This window comes from Cyclopterus lumpus, chromosome 6 (genome assembly GCF_009769545.1).
Source record: "Cyclopterus lumpus isolate fCycLum1 chromosome 6, fCycLum1.pri, whole genome shotgun sequence".
Taxonomy (NCBI): domain Eukaryota; kingdom Metazoa; phylum Chordata; class Actinopteri; order Perciformes; family Cyclopteridae; genus Cyclopterus; species Cyclopterus lumpus.
The window spans coordinates 11,970,975-11,994,438 of NC_046971.1; the positions used below are offsets into that span (position 1 = coordinate 11,970,975).

The following is a 23,464-nucleotide window of genomic DNA, read 5'->3' on the forward strand; positions in this document are numbered from 1 at the left end:
TTCAAACGCTGGTCTGGGGATTTCCTAGTTTACAAATGCATCCAGCAGTTCCCACAGTCTAGCGTGCATCGTTTGAAATATATATATATATATATTTACACTATGGTATCTATACATGTATATATATTTATGTATATGTATTTACACTATGGTATGTATATATACTCATGTATGTATGTATATATATATATATATATATATATATATATATGTATTTACACTCTGCTATATATAATGTTATATATATTTTTATTTATGTATTTGTAGTCACACTATGGTGTTAATACATGTATATACAATAATGTAAAGGGAGGACGACAATATGATTGGGCGGTTAGCAGCTAGCTAGCGAGCTAACTGGACGTGTCATGTTGCAGCCACAGATAAACGTCACCGTTACAACATGTACAGACACCACACGAGCACCGGGGAACGATGTTGCTGCTGTTGTTGTTGTTGTCTGCATGTTTTGTCAACTGCTCCTGTTTAAGTCAGCTAGCTAGCATTAACTAGTGATTTATACTAAATATAAATACATATTTATATTTACATATATTGAATAAGTTTTATAAAAGATAATATACGTTTTTTTAAACTGTTGAATCATATTTTCTGTAGATTTTAATCCCACACATGTTGCGTCAGTTCCAAACTAGGAAAACCGTTTCTTTCTGCAGCGTCTTTGTATTCAGGCTTTATTGTCATGTTGAAACAGTAAAAAGGACCAAAAACTAACTTTTGTCTAAAATACAAGGCTCTCATTAAGAGTATTTGAGTATTTAAACAGGTATGTCCACATTTAAATAGTGGAGTATTACTGTACTTCCTGTTTGAGGCCACTAGGTGGAGCCACTGCTGGATATTTTCCCTTCCTTCTTCTAATCTCACATTGAAGTGTTTTTAATAATTCATAACCTGCAAGTAACCTCAAAGATATGCTCAATAATTATCATAAAATAAACTCAGATAACAGGGTGGACTGGATGTAACAGAGTGGAAATCATATCAGTGAGCAATACATTTCATTAATGAAAGAAATTAATTTCACATTATAAATGTAAAAATTACAAATGTAACTTCCATTAAATCATTAATCGTGAACACACATATTTAGTTTAAAAAGAAAAACTGGCTGCTGCAGGTTGGTTACAAACTCTGGGGCAAATATGGAAGAACAACATTGAACTGAAGTCATTTCGGTGGAAACATTGGCTGAACTTTCCAAATGTTTGTATGCCACCAAGAAAACAATAACAATAGATTACTTGAACAGCTGTTACAATACTAGTGAATCAAAGAGAGAACGTTCGGTCAACAAAAGGTAAAATATTCATGTCTTAAAACAAAGGAATCCCTAAATCTCAAAGAGAGGAGATTAGTAGAGGATGGTGTTGAAGAAGAAAGAAGGAAGGAGACAATTAACCACAATTCTTTTCTTAATTCAGTCATTCTTCAGTTATGGAACAAAATGGCAGTTTCTACAGTAAAACTAAATAAAGGAAGTATTGAGTTTAAACTGAAAAGAAACATTGCTGAAGAGAAAGAAGGTTACAAATGTTCCTCAGTTTCATCACCTATGATAATTCAGCTCAAACCACAGTGCTGCATAGAGGACATGAACTACTTTGACAATGTAAAACAATTTAAATTCATATATACATGACAATACATAACACATGAAACATAAGACAATACCAGAGAAACTCACATCAAATAATTTCAATTAATGTGTAGCTTTCGACTTACTATCTCATTATAATTAGATACTATCTCATTATTTCGACTTACTATCTCATAATAATGAGATAGTATCTCATTATTTCGAGATACTATCTCATTATAATGAGATAGTAAGTCGACATTATGAGATAGTATCTCACTATTATGACTTACAGGATCCTAATTTGTTTCTTACAGTGGCAGAAATGGGCTTCCATATTAACCTTAGCTATGTACTGTAGCTAAATGTCACCGTTACGATTCTAAACGCCGCCATTGTTGCTTCATATTGTCACTTCCTACAACATTACAAAGGCCACGTCATTGTCAGTTAATCACGTCAGAGAACCACCGTCGTCATTGTGCCTTTTATAATTGTGTGGCTGCAGGACCAGTCCCTGGTAGCTCGCCGTGATCGTATAGTGGTTAGTACTCTGCGTTGTGGCCGCAGCAACCCCGGTTCGAATCCGGGTCACGGCATTAATCGAAAGGGGGAACGTTTTTCAATATTCAAACCACTGGTATGTCTTCATTTGAAATGCGGTATTCTGTCATAAACACATTGGATTGTCATGAAAAGCAAGGTCTCATCGGGATAATGATTCAGTGAATTTAGTTATGAGTAAGAAAGTGGAAATTAAAAAATAGTAACATTCCATCAACTTTGAATTTACAGATCCTCCACCTCGGAGAACCCTGTTTGTTCTCAAACCACTGATCTGATGGCGGCTTAAAACGCACTAACGATGACTGGCCTGCAGGTGACAGTAGAATACATTCAATATTCACCCAATATGACCTAGGAAGAGGTATGATAAATAATGCCTTGCTTCTTTCCAGGATACCTTGACACAACTATTTATATTTAAACAAACCGTGGCCAATGCATTTAGGCCAGTTCGTCTGTCATGGTTTTGGTTGAAAGCCAGTTAATCAACCCTAGAGGACATTGCGAGAGATATTAATATTCAGATATTGTTTGGATCTCCTCAAAAATTAACGAAGGGGATATTTGCTAAATTGTATGATTCAGGCTTAGTTACATCGATATTTCATGAATACCTCTCAGCCAAAAGTTGCCTGGGTATTCTGGATAGATGCATTTTTGTTTTTTTTGTTTTTATGTTAAAATTGGATAATGCACTGCAACTAACACCAGTTTGGCAGTATAAATGAAATGATCCTATAGTCCCTTTATATTTTGCTGCTACAAACAAATATCCCCCTGGGGATGAATAAAGTATCTATCTATATTTTTTTTTATGTACTTGAGCTATAGGTAGCCGTGTGTCGAGACAAATTGCGGGGTAAACGCCACACTCTCCCGTTGGTTCACTTTGACGTCAGTTTTCATTGGGACCCGCCCGCTTGCTCAAGTGGCAGCGGTGAATGGTGAGAGATAATCCTCCGCTCCACCACAGACACACAACAGGGCTGAGCTGCCTCTGGATCTGGATGCGGGCATCCTTGGATTCTGCTCTTAGCACGGGCCCACTGCACGACAACTTAACGGGACAACAATGGTGCGCGCCTCGGCGGCTGAATCCATGGCTGCTGGTAGTTCAGGGGACCGGGGATCGTGGTCAATGTGACATTCACTAGCACGCTGGTGTTTGAGGTTATTGTTCTGGTCCTAGACGCAGAGCAGCGATTCTCTGAGAAGATGTTGAGCCGATTCATGAGTGGCAGCATCAGGAATCTTGAGCGGGAATACAGCTGCACCGTCAGACTGCTGGATGATACGGAATATACGTGCAACATTCAGGTGAGTCACCTGTCGACCACTCCGCAGAGATCGGAATCGCGATGCAATCGTGTCCGAGCGGGCAGACCGAAAAGAAGCCAGTGTCTGAGCAGAGGGACGGCAAGTGCCTGCATGTCCCGCTGCATGGTGTGTGCCAAGAGACAATATAGACCCTGAATAGAATTATACAGAGTTATTTTTTTTTAAAATCATTTCAAATAACACAAGGCTGATTCCTTCCTTCCTTCCTTCCTTCACGCGACCCACTATTTCAAGAGTTCTTGAGTGAATTTAGTGGCAGGCTTTCGGGCAGCTTTGGAGGACAGACATGGCAGTTCCCTCAAGCTCAGGTCGACGGAGTGTCAAAGGCACACTACTCTGGAATGCATGACTGAAAGGGCGTTTTGACAGGATTATTTATCTCATGTGTCAGTTTGTCTCATTTCTTTTTGCTTGTTGGATGACTGCTTGTTGATATGAATTAAAATCATTTAGTGTTGCTCATGCAGTTTCCCTTGAACCACTGGCATCAATAATGCACTCAAGGGATCCCATTGCTGCTCTGGAGAATGTGCCTCCTAAGTTTCATTATGTGGCCCTTCCAAATGTACTGGAAGAAGCACAACTAAAGCATGTGGTGTTGATGCAGGACTGACAGTTGTCATTTAGTGCCCACAGTATTCATATGTGCATCTATGACATTTTCTTTTATAAAAACGGTCATTTACCACACTGTGTGGACACAGTCAAAAACCAACAGTTGATATTGTCAGGTGACGAATATTGCTTGTAAAGAGGAAAACAGAAGGTCCTGATATCGAGATGTGCCTTTTGTCTACAAGCACTGCTTTGATGATTGTGCAGTTTTATGTTCATGCTGATTTCATAAGAAAAAGTAGGTGAGAGGGCCTGTCACATCAACGACTACACACAATTATTCCCTTTGTGGATGTTGTGCATTTGTAGTTAAGGGGTGTAAGAAAATCCTTAGAGAATTCTCCGACTTGTCAGCAACATGTAGACTCATTAAATCTTCTCCACAACATAGCAAGGACACATTTAACCTGCAATGTAAAGCAATTAAACACTAATATTACATGCATGATTCTTGCCACTTTGATATATTATCAGCAGCAGGCTTTACTGCAATCGCTCCATTTCTCCCCTGAAATAGATACTGCCATATTGTAGGATGGTGACTGTGTGCCCAAGTTGTAAACAGATCTGCATTTCTGCTTGGGGAGCCGAGCCAGAGATGGAGCTGGGCCAGATGGACTGTGAAGCCAGCAGGTGTGCTGTTTGCAGCAGAGTCGTGTGGTCTCGGTGGCTGACGTCAGCAGGCTGGAAGATGAGTGAAAGAGGAGAATGTGCTCCGGCTCTGCTGTGACTGTCTGGCATCCTATCTTTCTGTCTAACCTGGCCGTGGGAGGGAACGGACTAAACCACCTGACTAACCACACTGCTAGTGGAGTCCTCATTTAGTTCAAACTCGGCTCTTCTTTGCCTTCCAAGCTTCTGGCCTGCTAAAACAACTAATTACCCAAGATGCCTAGACTAAGGAATGCAAAGTAAGAGGCATAACTAGGTCATATATTCTCAGTCTCTTGTTTCTGTCTCTTCCTCCTTTCTCTTTTTCACCTTCCTATCCTGTTTCCAGTGGGTGAGAATGTATTCCCACTAGACCTGTTTCCATTACACGCTGATCATTTCTCTTAACTGTTTGATGGCTCCACTTTGAGATTTGCCCCTGAGTTATGTTATCCTCCTTCCCTTCTCTGACATTGAATTAGGTATCACCTTCCTCAACGCCCCCATGGTGTCTACATTTATAAAGCCACCTTCAGCAGAAACTAGGGACACACAATATGCATGAGCATTGAGCGCTTTCAAAAGAAGGGCAGAAAATGTGTCCATCTTTTAAGCTGTAATGTAATGTAATTGAATCAGAATCAGAATGAAAGTACTTTTTTATTTATTAAAAGAGTAGTATGCGTTTAAGCTCCCTTTCACCCCGAGGGCCTGTTGTTTCTGACAATTTGCGTTTTCCATTTGCTGATTTATTATTTCCTCAAGTGCTTATAAATATAAGCATGATGATGCAAGACGTAGATCGTACGTTTTTTCTCCTTCACTATCTGTCACGCATTACGAAAACCTCCAGTTTTTTGTCGTTGTCCTTCTAATTAATTACAGATTCATTGAATGTCTGTCAGCACAGGGAACTGACCCATTCTATTTCAGCTGCAGAGGTAATAATAGTCGACACACTGTGAAACCTGTGATTTCCTTTAGTTTTCTAATAACTGTTTTGTTGGAGGAATCCGCAACCGCCAGCTTTCAGGTCACTAATCCACCCAAAATGAAAAATGAAAAAAAGAAAAGGTGTGTGTGTTCTGAAGTCTATACCAACATGATTAAGAGCTGGTGTAAGACTTTCTACCCTCTCACTAGTGGCTGAACAAGTTCTCCTGGGGTCTGCTGACATCTTGGTGAGGAGACTGCCGGGGGATGGGGGCCTGTGTGTGTGTGTGTGTGTGTGTATATTGAGGAGGCTTTACTTTGAAACATGGGGCCAGGGTATCAGCTGTTGCTACGGTGACTCCACAGTTACTCTAATGAAATGTGAGATCGCTCACTGGTCAGGATTCCCCTTCCAAAGCACCCTGACAAAGTCTCACAGGAAGTTAATTTGTTTCCTGAATGCCATTGAAGGGCAGTGGTGGTGATGTGACTGATGCCGGGCTCACACCAGGTCTTCTTGGGACTGTCCTACTGATCCCCTGACATACATTCAGTCTTTTACCTTCTGTGATGTCATTATCGTAGATAATCTGATGTTAAAGCTCATGTGAACAGTTAGTAGATGTATTGTACATGCTGGCTCACGGTCACGGCGTACTGGGACATTTCAATAGAACAGAGCCTGTTATGGTTTGTCTCTGACCCCAAGCGCACGACAACAGCAAGGTTTAGTTCTAGCCGAACACACGGCGTAGTTTATTGAGCACAACAAGTCGCTTAGAAAAGAAACACAAAAAACTCAAAGTGTCCCCTTAGTCCACGGGTGATCGAACATCAAACCCCAAAAAATCCAAGAAAATACTCCACACAAAAAAAGTCAGCAAAGACACGAGGGAAAGTTCAGTGACGACACAAGGAGGAAAGTCCACGGACATCATGGCACGAACTCGCAACGTCAACACAGACAGTCCTGATCTTTATCCCCCCGAATACAACGAGCTGACGAGCTGCAGCTGTGGGACGAGCTGAGTGGCTTCAGGTGTGAGTTGGAGCGCCCCTGGCTTGTCCCCGCCTCCAAGCCCGTAGCTCCCTGGCAGCGCGCTCTGAGGTACCGGGTGTCACTGTGTGAACGGGCTGAGGAGGGAGTCCGGCTGGCTGAGTCCTGACAGAGCCATCCTTAATGTTATTTTTAACACCTGTGCTTTTCCTGCTGTGGCACGTGAAAAATATCTGCGATAAAACATACCATAATTATACTTTTTACCTTATACTTTAAAAAGTACAAGCAAGTTTTTTTTAAAATCCTTATTTGTAACAATCAAAACAAAGTTATATGCATACATTAACAATAACTTTGCTTTAAAAGTTAGTAAAATTATGACTTTAATCATTATATGTGAATAACCAAATAAAATTGCAAATGTGAGAATGCTTTTCATGACTTTTCATTTTGGTACCTGTGGACAGTTGTTGATACTCTGAGTTTCAGGTACATTTCAGTCGCTACGAAAAAACTATTAAGGTTCGCTACCCAGCTCTATGTGTGTTGATGTTCACTGTTTTTGTTTACAGTGAATTGTTTGTGTTTTGCGTTTCAATATATTCATGTATCGAAATGAGACAAAATATTCTTAACTCAAAGTCTTCATCGTGAATGCAGCCAGCTCAGAGGAAAGCTGTTTTATATATAGATATAACAGTTTTAGCTGCAGTGTACAATGTGAAACTTCAGAGATCCCTGGTGACTGCAGGTCTTTGCTGACTTTATACTGTCAGGACCTTCAGAGGTGTCCTGCGCCAGGAAGGCAAATGTCATCCAGGGTTGGAAGTCTGCACACTTCTGTGTGTGTGTTCAGAGCTTACAGAGGCTGACACACTGTTGCTATGCTTCATATGAATGATTAAAATGTGTGCTAGGTCTTAATGTTTCATGAGGAGTAACCTCCGGAGAACGTCACTTGTGTTTACCAGCATCACTGCGCACCAGCATTACGATTGGCTGAACCTGTGGCGCATGGCTGGTTGCGATTAAGCATGACATCACTGTAGCATCTACACAGCAGAGCAGGGCAGGACAACCCCATGCAGCCCCCTCCAATCTTTCTCGTGGGGATTTGACATGTGGGAGCAGCCACTTGCCAGTTATACTTGATCAGTGACGCCTCTTTATAATAAAAGGGCAGGTGCATCGTGTCAAGGTTGCAAAGATCTGATGCTCTTTTGCTGCCTTTGGATGTGTTCCTTGATTTTCAACCTTGTGTGTCATTGCTATCTCACACACAGCTCTGATACTCCAGCGGGTATCACTGGGAAATCAATCATTGCCCTGCATTAGCTTACTGGGATTAATGAAAGAGCTTAGCTGAAGATGAGCTGTATCTTTGGCTATGCACGCATTGAAAGCTCACACACATTTTTATCGCAATGTGTTGCACTGCATCAAATTAAGATGCTAAATGGGAAATGTAGCACTTTTCTAGTCTTCCAACCACTCAAAGAGCTTTAACACTACATGTCATCATTCACACCCATTCATACACTGATCGACCATGCAAGGTGCCATCAGGACACTAACTAACCATTCATACCCATTTATACACAGCAAGCATAGCTTGCGGGAGCAATTTGGGGTTAAGTTTCTTGCCCATGGACACATCGATATGGACTAGTGGAGCCGGCGAGCCAAGAGTAGAGCAGGGTCGAGCCACTAAATGTGGTTGCAGAGCTTGTTTTGGTTTGTCTCACCAAATGGCATTCTCATATTCCCCAGTGTCTCTTTGTGTGTGTGTGTGTGTGTGTGTGTGTGTGTGTGGGCTGGATAGAGAGCAGGCAGGCAGGCAGTCTGTCAGTGTGTTGTTGGCAGTCTGCTAAGCCCTCCATTGTGTTGTCTGGGATGTATTGTGTGACAGAGAGAAACGCAGAGGGACCTGAGATTATGCTCCACCTGGAAGCATGAATATTAAACCTCCCTACCAGAAGAATACATTATGTGGTGACTGGTCTGCTAATAAGAGAAGTGGACAAGGACAAGAGCAGAGCAATGTTGATGACCCAGCTCTCCTATCAGACCAAGGTTCACTTTAAAAGGAGATAGCAGCCTGTAGCTATAGTAATGCAAACCAATTGCACAGCTTGTTTGTAATATGTATATACTTCAGTGATCTTATAAATTAGTTAACATGGTGCAGTGCAACTCTTGGTGGGAATTGCAAAAGGGAGAGCCATGGAAAGCTTAACTCCTTTTAAATGGGGAAAAACAGTGTCACTTTGATCAAATACAGATAACAAAGGGTGTTTGTAGCCTGCAGCTACGATGCACAGGAGTGATGCACCACCTCAAGCCAGAGAGTTAATCAGATAAGAGCTGTCTTCAAACGCTGACCTCAAATTGGTATCAAACTGAATTTTAATTGCAATGTTAAATCCGCCTCAGCATTAAGTGTAACAGGACAACACACTCATTTTACATCAGTTGTGATATATTTATATCTGTTGTTTGTGAAGATTGTTCTACAAAAAAGTTAGCAGCGTTGTAATTCAAAACTGAAATTTGTTCTGATTGTTTACATTTATTATTTGACTTGATTGCTATATTTTTGCTGCTGTATTAATGACCTGTATACCTTCCAAACTTTTTAATAGACACACGTTACTGTGCTGCTATCCAGAGTTTCTTGTTGGTCTCCATCGCTCTGGTCCAATTTGTCTTTGGGCCAGAGGGCTCTCTGCTGCATAAGAGAATGCAGCCATTGTCTCGCTTTGTACTTCAAGGCCCTGTGCCTCTGCAGACTAATGAGGAAACACAGGCATATGCTCGTACTACCACTCTCTCTGTGAAAAACAGCAGAACAGCACTTTTGTTGACAATGTCGCACAACAGCAGGGAGAAGAACATTTAGAGATTTGCATGCAATTCTAATTCTGTTATCAGCACAGAGCATGCGTATCCTTAGTCTCTTTCAGTCCAACAATGTCGTTACTTGTGAAAGATTCTTGGTCGCGCACTCCAAAAACAAAAGTTGCTTTGTGATGGAAATTGAAAATAATGTGGGTGTCATCAGCTCTCAGGACAGGTGCTGAGCTGAAATCAGATGCAGTCTGACAGCCGTGACACTTTTCTGTTGGCCAACCAGCCAACAGAGCAGTGAAAGTCAGAGAAGTACTGATGGGGGGTGGGGTGGGGGGGGTGGGGGGGTACAGAGGTTAATTTAATCTTCAACTCCCAGTTCAGTCTTTAATGTTTCATTTCATTTCAGTTAGATGTCCTACAAGGGAGCATTTTTACAGAGAAAAAGTGAGCAGTTTTTATAAGACATATTTCTCCTCTCTTTCCCTTTTGTCCTCCTGCTATTTCTCTCTTTTATCCCGCCCTCAGCTGCTCCACAGGGTCAGCTCTTTCTCTTCATATACAGGCTTGTGGTTCTGCTGCACACAGCCTCACTTTTTTTGAGCTCATAATTGCCGTTCCTCCCCTCCTTCTTTCATCTCCCTTTTCCTCCGCCCATGCCTCAGTATCTCGTGTCTTATTTGTCTCCTCAGCAGTTGTACCTTCAGCGTGCTCTGTGGGTTCTTGCCTCTGTGATGTTTTTAGTGTGGCCATTGCTGTTCAAGAAACAGGTTAGATGTTATCGTCAGTATGTGAGGATATCGAAATGCTTTTAAGGGCATCGTGACAACGAGTGTCTTTCAGTTCTCCAGCTGTGCCAATATACATGTTCACACCAAGGCTTATTCCAAGGTTGACTGTTCATTTACATTGAGTCGATTTCCATAAGGCACCTCGTTTAATGGATCCCCTGGGATTTAACGTCAGCAGATTTAGGTATTGCTTACAGTGTAATAATTTGACTGGAATGATGACTTTGTGGTCCTACAGGCTTCATGCTTAGTAGTTTAACAGAATTACTGTTTGGTAACAGCTTATTTTATCCTTATAAAAACAGCATTTAACCACCGTAAAGTCTCAATTTCCACTTATTCATGTATGAATAAAACATGACCATCAGTGTGCAAACAGGGTTGAGAAGTTCAGCAGCGGACTAAATAGTCAACATCATTTCTATGCTTTAATCAATGTTTAAAGGAATATGATGATTGTTGCCAAGTGCACAGCTTCTGGCATGGTGTCCTGAAATTTGACACACACTATTAGTTTCTTAAGAGTGTGACAATAAACAAAAAGCTTAATGTCAGCAAAAGCCATTCGGTGGAGAGGTTATTCAAGTTACAGCTTGGTGCAGTAGGGATTTGCATGAAGGAGTCTCAGAATGCACAACCGGTCCGTTGCTGCTGGAGAGGACAAAGGAAGTATCACTCCTGGACAAGAATATAAAACTACTGAGAGCTTTGGATTGGAGAACTTATCAAATTGAAATGTCCAAACAAGGGATGCACTAATCCATCTATTTCTCTGCCGATATTATATTTAAAATCTGTCCTCCCAGCTATATTGTGCTGTGGCACAAAAAGCGCCAGCTGTGAATGAATGAATGTAACTGAAACTCTGAATTTTACAATGACATTGATAAAGGACTTGTAATTGAAGTGGATTGGTCATGCCATAGTCAATAACAGTGACTATACAATATAGTGTGTCAGATTGGTGTATCAGTGTCTAGTGTGACAAGTATAGGTGGTCCAACAAATCCAGGTGTCTAAACTAACAGGTTGTTGTTAGAATTTCATTTAAGAAACTGTAGCTTGTATCTAATGTGTACCTTTTTTTTCTGGCACACATTAACCTCTTTAGGGCCAAATTATGATCTTTTAACACCATTGCATGCTCAAAACAATAACAATGATAGTACCCTTGACACTGCTTTTTAATTGTAATACAATGAAGGAGGGATAGCAGCACTTTCCCTCTTTAATATGTTCTACTACATATCCCCAAGGATAACCTCCTGTGGAGCAACGGCAGCTGGCAGGTTGGTGCTGTTTACCAGGAGGAAGGTGGCTGATCTTGAACATTGCAGTGAAAGTGCACTCTCACAAATGAGTGTCGAGGTTTAAGAGAAATACGAGATCCTGTCATCTTCGTACAGATGTGGCTAGGAGCCTGTGAAGAGGGCCACTTGAGCTGCACTGAGAGCACAAGGTCTGTTCTTTCTCAGCGGGTCTCACTCCTGCTCTCCTTTACCGTCTTCTGTCTCTCTTCAAAGAGTGACAACACGCTGTCTCTCAGGTGTGCCACGGCAACCGGTTGAACAAATCCGCTTATGGAAATTAAAAAGGAAGAGAGCGGAGGAGCGTGAAGAGAGACGTGTGTATTGGTGCAGCAAGACATTGAGTTGTTTTGGGTATTTAGAGTTGAACATTCTCCTTGTGAATGTTTAGTTCATCTTAGTCTAATTTGCAACCTGTTTTTGATAATTTTCCTCCAGAGGAGTTATGTTACTTGGTAGATGGATGACAGACTGAGCTACTTTTATGAGAGTCATTTTTGTGTGCATTAGCACTGTTTGCTTATATTAGGTGTGCCTGTGTGCATTGAGTATGTTTGCAGGCCACATAATCCATCAGTTAATGTTTTATTCCATCTTGGAGTCAAGTAAAGGGCTGGCTCCCGTTGCTCCACGTGCGTCTGGACCTACAGATTATACTAACAGCGATTCATGCATGCAATCAGTCTCCTTTTCTTTTGTGTGTGTGTGGCAGCCCAGCAGTCAGAAGAGATGAGTGTCTCTGGAGAGGAGATAGACGAACACACGCAGGGGACAAAGAAGCTGGCCAGTGGAAATACACAACAAGCCACAGACACAAAGCCAGCTGTCCACTGCAGGTTCTGGGTCAATTCAGAAAATGTGTTGATTAGAAACGGTAACATTAGTGTTTGCCAATAAAATAGTGTTCTTTTGAGTTTGTAATGATACTTATATTGAGTAGATCAGAATGCATGTTCTCCCATTACATACATTAATTAAGGTCTTTTGTTAGCTTTTCTAACATGTACTAAAAGGACAGGCACTGTTATCTTTAAGGATCTTGTATTTTCACCTGGTCCTTGCTGACATTTTTTGGAGTTCAGCTGTTATACCTTACATTTCTGCTTCTGCTGCAATCAAATGTCACTCTCAGTTGCATGACAAGATGAACTCTTTCATTTTACTTTTTTTTAATGCAGTTACAAATACATAACGTTGTATTTATTTGATTAGTAATATCAAGATCTGATAAAATCATTCTTAGAACATAAAATATTTTATCTCAAATGTGATAATTTGATGCATTTCTGTTTTATATGATTGCATACTAGTTGTGTTTCTCCATGGGACTGTTGGTAAGACAAAACAAGCAATTAGTAGATGTCACTTTGGGCTTATGCAAGTTGTGATGGCCAAAATGGTGTTTTATAAAGAAAACAATCATTTATGCATTGAGAAAAAATAAATAAAAATGATAATGAAAATTAGTTAGTTGCAGCCCTAGCTCTTGGTGATCTCAGAGATTGTCTAGCCCTCACTTCATTACACGGAGAAATAATAAGTTATACATTTTTTATTTATTAATTTCTCTATACCACTGCTGTGGAATATCTTTCTGCGTCATCTATTCAGTCTCTGATTAGCTGGACCACCTGGAAACCAGCCAGGTTGGCCTCAGCATAATCCCTGATTTTCACAACATATTCCTCAAGTGTCTTCCTCCTTTTGCGACAACAGCTGCTAGAAATCAGTTGAGTAAAACATTGTCATTAATCCTGGTTCGTTAGATTGCATGTCTGTATATATTAATTGGACAAAAAGCAAAGATAGTCTTTTTCTAGCTATCACCTATCCTCTTCAGTACTCTCTGTCTCCATTTGCCTTTGCGCCTCACTGACAAGTGGAGAGTGAGTACCCAGCGGACTCAATTACTGGCATCTTTTCATTTGGTTCAGAAAATTCCATTTTGTGCCCTATAATGTTTGTAGAAAGAAAATTACATTAGGAACAGTGTAAGTGCTGAACAACTGCATTGCCGTCTTGAGGAAAATGAGTTTTAAGGCCAAGTAGTGACATGGGTTTGGGATTTAACAGTTGTGCATATGATTGTGTCTCTGGGTGTGTTTATGTCATGACTTACTGTGTAGAGCATGATATCTTCTGAGCAATCTGATTCCCCTCCCCTGTTCTTTGTTATGTAAAACTAGAGATGAGTTGCTGCTATTGTGTCCTGTCTTGTGCTCAGTCGTCCCCAAACCAAATATCAAATTGAGAGCTCTAAGGGACTATAGTCTGATGCCAGTATTGTCTGTAAGACACATCTTTGAAAGAGTTGGATATGAAAAATGATGATACTCAAAAGCCATACTATTTATACATTGTTCATTGTTAGAATGTAGTTTCTGAAAACTTGGCATGGACCTGGCAGAATCCATAAAATCCTTTCAAAACTGTAGGAAAGTATGAAATCCTGTTTACAGTTAAAGTCTTAGAGTCTACGCGAGCAGATTTGTGAGGATTTTGCTTGCTAACATTTGCTAATTAGCACTAAATGCAAAGTACCACTGGGGCTGATGGGAATGTCAATTTCTCAATTCAGAAACCAAAAGTATTGGACAGATTGAAGATGATGGCGTTATACGAAAAGTCAGGACATCCCCAATCTCAGTAGGGTACATAATGTGGGAACCATGAATATCTGTTCAAGTATTGGTGTCATGTGTAAACTTGGACCTGCTGGTGGTGTTAGATGAAAAGTCAGAGGATCACTGCAGTCTCGCTGCTATTATGGCCAGAAATAAAACCAGCAAAAACAAAATACTGAGATGATGCTTTAAAAATAACAATTCCCTGTAAATTAAGAAATGGCTGCATTTGTCACTTCAAAATGACCTCTCAAGCAGTAATATTTAAGAAAAATCCGTTCATATGATATGAGCTGGGGTGGTACTGAAAATCTGCAGAATTTGAACAAAGAAAGACCTCAGGAAATAATCTCAGCCTTTGGTCACAGCTCTGTGTCTTTGTTTTGGCTGAGCACACAGACAGAGGTGTGCCATATGGCAGCAGAATAGCAGTCTGGAGGGGATTGTTTCAACAGTGGTGCTTTCCTCTCAATAAATGGTGTTCATGGAGCTCCCCTCCTTCCCCTGGGTGAGAGACAGGTGCTGCTGAGGGGATGAGGCGCTGTTTGCACAGCTACCCAGCACGTCAGTCTCCCCACTCATTTGGAAGGGAAGAGTGATTGTTTGCCCCGGGCCTCTTTGGCTGCGTACACAAGAAGCAAGGAGCCGCTTCAATAGAAATTGGAAGAATAGGGAAAAAACAACTTCACACATCTACTCAGTTGTTTCTGTTTGCGCAATATTCTGTAAATATATCACACAAGGAAAAATATTTGGCAGTTGAGCCGATGAGCTGTCCCAACTGGAATGTAATTAAGTGTGGATCAATCCAATCAATCCAGAAATCATTTAGGCATCCCGTGGGCTGTAGTTGTACAGTATTGATGATGCTGATCGCGCTGTGATCCAGTTTGTAGTGAGCGTAGCCATTTTTAGCCCAAGTCATTCCTCGGTGCAGGTATAGAGAATAAACTCTACAGAGGAGTTGGCCTAGCCACCTCCGCCCACATGGGGCCTCAAGCACAATGCAAAGCTAATGAATCATGAGCACATTCTGTGACTATCATTATCCGATCTGTCGGTGCCCTGCGTAAAAACGCTGAAGGAAGATTCAGTGATATATCTTGGATTGATTGCGTTGCTCATATTGTGCTACAGTTTTATTGCCTTTCAAGTCAAAAGAGTCTTGGAATTTTGTCACATTGTATAAACAGTCGCTTGTGGTCTCCTTCTCCAATAGAAGGCACACAACAAGGCACAAAGGATAAACAAACGAGCAATTTTAATGGACAAACATCAAAAGTGTAATTCATGGCACAATTCAAACGGGATCAATACTTATTTTTCTCTTGTTGTTTATAACCGCACATGTTTAACAAAAAAATAGAATCCCATGGTGGTCCTCTAAAGGGGTGGGACTTTGCCTCTATAAAGTATATTGTCATTTTCAGTACATGTTTATTGGTTTGAGCATTTTGCATCAAGTAATGCTGTAACATTATTGTAAGAATTGCCTGGATATTCCTGGACATTTGGTTTATTCATTTCATTTTATTGCTTATACCTACTCCATGGGATTCAGCAGAGTGACAAATGTCCCTCTCTCCTGAGACCTGAATGGCTAGCTTTTGCTGCAGGGTCTTCATTGACCACTACTCTCACTCCCGACTCCTTTTCTGAAACACCTCTTTTACAATAGGCATTAACGTGCCTCTATAATTAATGAGGGTAGCTAACTGAAGAGTGGCAGCTGAGCTTTAATGGAAAGACCGCAGGAGTGCCCTTCAGGACATCCCATTACCCCTCTCCTCTGGTGGGAGCAGACTGCGACTGCTGCTGCTGGCTTGGTAATGATGCAGTGGTGGCAGTCAAGGCTGAGGAGTGCTGCAGTCTGTAGGAGGTACAATTAAGCTGAGATCATTCTTTGCCATAGCACACATCTGTTGTAATGGCTGTCAGTATATGTATTATTCTTTAGCTGTGTACTATTTATCCCTCAATCACCAGACTCTCTAAGCTTGATTCTTAGTCATTCATTAGAAAAGAACATGATCGGTACACTGGAACATCATAAAAAAAACAAGAGTAAAGCAGGTTTGATAGTCCTCATTTTAGCCACCAGTTAAGTGATGACATCTTAGGATGGTGTGGTACATCCTCTGTTATATTGTATTCATTACATTAGGCTTCTTAAATTTGCAAATGGCTACATAATAGATGAGCGCATATAGGAATGGTGCATTTTTACGGATACCTGGGGCCGTGTGATATTCAGCCTTTCCTTCGCTTTACTTGGACATTCATAATGTACTGCCTTTCCTTTAATGAAACTAAATGTAGACCACGGACTTCCCCTTGACCAAAGCCAAGGTTGGTTATTGTTAATTTAGAAGAAATCTGCATATTGCCGGCCTCTGGTCTTTTACTAAGTTTTGAACTTTCTTTCTTTTGAACTGTAGTGCGGCCAACATGGTATGTTGAGTCTTTGCCAAGGCTGTGCCTTTCTGATAACAGTGGAGTAATTACCTGCCAGCTGTCAGGCCCTGTTTGCTCTGTGACAGTTGGCCAGACTTGAAAGTCAATACTTCACTGCAAACATCACCTTGATTTGCTTTATTGCTGAGTCATTTGTTGCCTCTAAATTAAAGCATACGAAGGATCAGCAGAATTTCGTAGGGCAAACGTTCTTATGGTGCACATTTTAACTTGCCAATCACAGGTGTAACACATAACATTAATTGCATACCATGCCAGGTGTGCTACTTCCACTGCTTTGTAATTGAACATGCTTCCTCACTGGTAGGGCTGACTGTTATCTATGGAACAAAATCATCATTAATGTAGAGCAATGCCCTTTACTTCCAGAAATACAACTACCATTCATTTTTCTACTTTCACAAATTGAAATCTCCTGGATTAATCATAAAAAGTCAAAGTTACAAGCCTGTGTCCAGAAACACTTCTTGGTAGATGTTAACTACAACTCCCAAGGTGCATTTTGGCCATCGAATCACAGAGCATAACAGCATTTAAAGCAAGCAGAGGCTAAAATATTGCACTGTTGTGGAAACACATTTTATAATCGGCATGTTTAAACCACTTCACAATTTTTTTTAATTTCTGGATGAATATTACAACTATAGCCCCGTCTTCTGTTCCCAACTGCACCACCAAAGTGTTCTCAATCCTCTATCGCTGTGGTTCGTGCCTATGACTAGCTTCTTCTCCATGGCAACAGTGGCTGAGGCTCATGGGTTTTATAACATTGAAAGCTGTCCAGCGAAACAAAATGATGAACAAATCATAATTTTGCAGAAACAAAATTAAAATGATTAAAACTGCTGTAATTTCATAATCCAGGAGTAACATTGAGGACATTGTTTAAAGACACATTTGAGATGGTAGTTGGGGAAAACCAACTCACCCTCCCAATTCACAACTAATGGTTGAACCTGTGTTTTCCTAGTCAAAACATGCTGTGAAAAGGTCTATTAGGATCTCTGTTCAATGGCATGGTAGTTGCTAAACAACACAAATCCCTTCTTTGTCTGTCTCTGTTAATGGAGACATATGGATATATTTGATAATACCTCAGGTTTTCTACTGAGGGTTATAGCTATATGATATACATAATGTTAATGTGGATGTTTTAAACATTAGAAGGAGCATCCAAACCAAGTACACCATCCATTCCAGTTAAATGTGCTTAGCCAGCACTTCTGAAAATGTATCTCTCGCTTCTTACTTGCATGTCCATAATGCATGTTCATTAGTGTCTTTCTGTGGCTCAGCCTGGTTGAATGCTGGTCCACATGACTCTTGGTGGCTTTTAGATAAGAAGATGTAATCATTTATTTATAAGAATCATTTTTGAATGTATGTGATGCCCAGTTTTGCAATGCACGAGTATGGCAAAGAGTCTTTCTGGGCTCAAAGCAGTCATGTGAAATGGCTGGGGACTCTGCGCTAAAATGACACCAAAGCATTGTCCTTGAAGACTTGATTTACACCTATATTCCACAAGACATTTTGAGCAATCTGCTCCTTTTCTGTCATAACTGGGCAGCTAGTTATCAGTAATACACACAGATTCTTCTTTTTAAAACTAAAGGGGCTTTCTTCTTACCTACATTACTGGTTATTTGATAGTTTTTATAGTCTTTGAGTTTGTTCAGAACGTATGCATTTCCTCTAAATGACATAAGGTGTTCAACATAAGCATGTCTCTTTGGCCCAATTCAAATAGGCACAGGCATCTTTTGGCAGTAATATACATGCTGCAGATTGCATTTGTCCCTCAGGACAGTACTTGGCATATGGCACTGCTCTACTTTATCTCCTTGCGTACTCCACACTACAAATTATCGTGGTTTTATTTTTCTTCATGAGTGGCAGTAACTCCTCTTTTTCTGTGACTAGCCCTCTATTGTGTGAAACCCAAATACACAAGGCCTAAAAACCTTTTTATTCAGGAAGGCGTTTTTGACTTTGTGTTAAATCACTGCCAGCTATTTTCTTTTCTATTATAGGTTGTTTTTAACTATCTACAGGCTCTGTAGCACTCTGAGATTATTTTTTAATGAAAAGTGCTTTACAAATAAAATGCATTATTATTATTATTATTATTATTATTATAAGTTTGACAACCTCACAAATCAATGTACAGCATGAAATTGCTTCTATAATTGTATTGAGTCAGGCCATAATACGTACATCTGTAGTGCACCAACCCACAAGTTGCATGAAACCTCCCTGTTAGATTGGTCAGAAGCTGAGTCACAGGCTTATAAATGTTGAAGACCTACGTAATTGAGAAGATGGCAGATGGAAGGTAATGAAGGCCATTTCTAAAGGGCTTTTTAAATCTTGTGAGTGTTGCTGTGTTGACTGTGGGTGTTGAAGGTCATTTATCAAGGTTATTGCCTGATGAGTCACTGTGGGGGGCAATGAGAGAAAGGGAGAAGGCACAGCCGGCTGCCAAACAAACAATATAATATTATTTAAGTGTGGTCACAAATCCTTCAGCGTGTCCACACCGGAGGAAGACAGATGGATGCCTCGTTCCTTTTATAGAATACGGTGATAGAAAGGCAGCGGTAATCATATTCACATGAGAGAGTATGAGAGATATTGAAAGATTATATAATACTGCTATCTATCTTTTTTATACTGTCCTTTGAAGTAGAAGGTTTCGACCGATCAAACTCCATAATCATCTTCCACATCTAAGTAGATGTTTTTTCCTGAGCCTTGTTGCAGCTGTGCAGGTCTAATCCAGGTTCTAGCTGCACACAAACCTTTATGATCCACTCTACAGGTTTATTTCTCTGTGACCCTGTTCTGATATCCAGTAGTGGATTATTTTTCTCAATCAAGATGTATTATGCAACCACTAGCCTGAGAGGATTATAGAAAAACATTCAGCTTTTAGAATGTAGTTCAACAAACCACAAAGATGCGGCCATACTTTCTGTTATATGTTACATGTGAATAATAATCATTCTGGTGTGAAAACACGGTCAGTTTAATGTTTCCAAGACATCATTGTACATGTGCTTAAACATATCTTTAAATATTAAATAAACAAATATCAGGTAGAAATGAATAGCTTCTTGATTTCTCGACTGGCCGTTTACGCAGCTCAAACATGCTCCTGCATGCTTTGTAATTTGTGTTTTCGTTTATCTGCGGTGTTCCTGAGTGGCAGCCAAGGAAAATGACATTTCCATGTCCTTGGAGTTCTGGGATGCTGTAGCTCATCGCCATGGAAACTGCTCATTTTGTCATTGCTCCCCAGGTGTGCTGTGTAATGTGTGCCCAAAGTCTCTCTGCTCTCACCTCATGGTGCACTTCCTCACTCACCTCACATAAGACCGTACTATCATCATCGCAGAGCCACATCTTATTACATTCATGATTTAATGAGTATCCCTTGTTTATGCTAAGCTTTTCCTTTTGTTTTCTCACCAAATCACCTAATCTGTGAGTCATCACCACAGTTGACATGCAAACTGGGTACCAGACCTGTTATATTTGAGTTTTTCAGTCCGGCTCGCTAAACAAACTGCTGTCTTTCTGTCCTGTATTTATAAATTGTGCGTGCCAGCAGAGACAACAACAGCAATTGGTGGCACATTACTGTGAGCAATACAGCCCGCAGATGAAAATCTGCTTGTTCTGTTGCTGTAATTAGTGCCTGAAGGGTGCTGCATTCTGCTAATCCAGCACCGGTGCTCCAGTGGGCTCAGGGATTGGAGAGGAGGACTGAATCCCAGTGGCGCAGATGGATGATGTGATCCGAGCGAGGCTGATCATTAAAAAGGTTGATTACATGGCCGTAATGAGATAAGCATTTTAGGCTCTGGTGGTTTGCAGAGTTCTCTCAGGGCTTCTTCAGCAGAGTTTAGAGGACTAATGTCTTGGATTCGACTAAAGGTCGTGGTTCTTGTCCACCTCCGCACCTTGTGTTTATTTCCTTCATTAACCAAGATCATACAAACTGCTTATGATGATGATGCTACTAATAATATCTCAATCAAGAGAGACTTGAGTGAATACATACATTTATTTTATCTTTCAGTAAAGTTAGAATTGTGGAGAGTCTTTGGAAATCAATTGGGTGGAGGACGGTCTGCTGACAAGTGACAGCAGAGACAACCGTCTTTGTCTTGATGGCAACAATATGATCGTCTTCAGGAGATTGAGGCAATATCGTGTTGGTTTAACAGAGACAAGATTGTCAGCTTGTAGAGTAGAAGCGAGTGAGAGAGTGAGAGGCAGTAGTTTTGTTTTGTTTTGATTATTATTACCACAGATTCACATTAAGCGATGACGATTGGTATTTACATAAGTGATGCATCACCGTAAATACCTCTTTAGTGTACCCTCATCATTCACTGTCACTGGATCAGGCAGCCAGTTACATGTGGTTGATGTATGTTTGAGTGTGTGTGTGTGTGTGATTGTTTCTTTGTTTGGCTCCTGTAGCATCGAGAAGTGTTACGTGTCCCTAATGATGTACCCATAGATCAACATGGTCCCTAATAGCCTTGCCATTGAATTCAAATAATGAAAATGAATGGATGGCTGTACTCGCTCTCGTTCATCTCACAACAGGGATTACAATTTGATTACAAGTATAATTAGGGAAAGTCAAAAAGAAGCATGAGCCTCTTTTGGCAGGATTAAAACAGATTTAGTGTCTGTGTTGTTTCTGTGGGATTGAAACAACTTGGCGCTCAGAAAGTTAACTCAAACAACTTATTCTGTTTTTAATGTCTCGTTTGACTTTTCTGGACAAATACTGCACTTTTAATGAAATTCTAAGTCAACTTAAATGCACCATTTATTTCACTTTCAGTTGACTTGACACTTAGTTGTTTCTTTAAAGGTTGCATATTACTGCATATTTCTCAAACCTCAATCGGACATGTCGGCATTGTGAGCTCCAGTGTTTCCAGGCTTCATACATATATTTCCCATTCATTACAGTGAATCCTTTTTTCCCGTTGTTTTCATGGTGCGCAGTCTGAAGCCCTAGAGTCATAAATTCATGTTCGCTGACAAACCTATCAGCATATTTCACAGTTGCAGTTTTCCGTTGCTGACTAGGGAAGTTCTCGTTTTATGGTTTGTGGGATTACACAACAACTCATCCATCTAGAGCAAAACAGCAGCAGCAGCAGCAGCAGCAGCACAGGGGGCGAAGAAGGTGATGATAATGATGACACACACATTTTGTACTGGGACCACTACGCTCCGTTCGCTTTATTCTGAGCAGATGGATGCTTTCTACCAAACCCACCACCGTTAACGTCCTATTCAGCTCAACACTCACCCCTGGCATGGTCTGTAGCGGGATAACTCTTTATTTAGCATTAAAGAAGAGATGTTATCAACATTCATACACAGCTATACTGTATACAGATGGCATGATTAGTTTCCTAAGCTCGGATTTTCTATTGATGGTACTTGCTAATTGATCATCTATTATGCATGTGAGCACACGACAGATACATCACCAATTAAATCAAGTATGGAGTACAGGTAGTGCAACACAAGAATATTTTAGCCTTTCTTTAAATCTCAGGCTTTGCACAGTGTTTTTTAGTGAGACTCACCAGGGAGGCTGCCCACTGCCTGCAGCGCTGGATGACATCATAGCTCCCAGAGCTGCATGACTGAGTAGAGAAAGTTGGAAAGACCGGGGGAAAGGGCCTGCAGTAAAAAGCGCAGCCTCCCACGCCACCTCGGCCCCAGTTACACCAGACCACATGCCACCCTGTGCAGCCAAGCCATGCCATTCTTGCTTCCCCCTGGGCAAACAAAGACCCCTTTCAGGCCAGTCCCTACTGTGATCGTGCAGAGCAGAAGCAATCTGTTCCTCTTGGCTGCTCACTGTGAAGTGACCCAGCCTTTTCCTTGCTACAGCTTTGCAGGTTTGTGCAGCGCTCAACCAGTAATGCTGTTTCTGCTTTTTTAACTTTTCTGCTTGGTCCTGTCCATCTTCAAAAGGTCATGACGACTGAGACAATCTACAAACTAAAGTTTAAGGAAAACTGCAGTTTATTACTACTTTCTTTGTGGTGCTCCTGCCATTGGTAATGGAAGGTGAGCAGGAAAGCCAGTGAATGAGCAGTTCAGAGATTGGAAACTACAACCTTTCACCCAGCAGTGTGTTGTATTCCTGCTGAGCACAGTGACACGGACACTGTGAGTGTGAACAAGCAAACAGTGCACTTTTCGCCAACCTACAATATACGGGCACAACACATGTAACCATGGTAATTGTACACAACAAGGATGACGACAGCTGTTGCCTTATAGTAGTTAGCAACAAATAAAAGTGCAAAACAAAATTGTGACTAAACTGCCCAAAACTAACGCATATTAAATGACAACAATTTTGCCAAAACCTATTTCCATTTTCATTAAAAGACAAGATTAAAAATCAAAATCAGGTGCCACAACAACCAGAAAAAATATTAAAAAACGTTCTGAGTCGCAACCTTTTTGCTTGGAAGAAGGTAAATGCAATAACTTGGAAGCATGTTAGATACTGCTTGTACAAGAACAATGAAACATGAACATTTATCTCACATCCTATGTTGTTCATATCAGCATTAGTCTCTGATGATGTGGATTCTGTTAGTGAGAAAGGGGAACAGTAGCTAAAAGCATTTGACTGATATTGAGTGACTTTTTCTGAATTC

At 40.7% G+C, this 23,464-nt stretch overlaps 1 protein-coding gene and 1 non-coding gene across 3 annotated transcripts in view; both read left to right on the forward strand.

Moving 5' to 3' along the window:
* The first annotated feature begins 2,127 nt into the window (after positions 1-2,127).
* Positions 2,128-2,199, forward strand: trnah-gug. The gene has a single exon. It is a non-coding gene; the product is annotated as a tRNA-His (tRNA).
* A 1,165-nt stretch (positions 2,200-3,364) lies between these two features.
* The window catches only part of LOC117732426 (FERM domain-containing protein 5), a 49,077-nt gene continuing 28,977 nt past the window's right edge, over positions 3,365-23,464 (forward strand). Inside the window, exon 1 of one of the 2 annotated variants that reach the window (XM_034535362.1) lies at positions 3,365-3,484. In XM_034535362.1, the coding sequence (XP_034391253.1) occupies positions 3,383-3,484 (102 nt within the window). In that variant the 5' untranslated portion in view covers positions 3,365-3,382. The remainder of the gene's footprint in view (positions 3,485-23,464) is intronic. The other variant, XM_034535361.1, reaches the window with a different exon arrangement.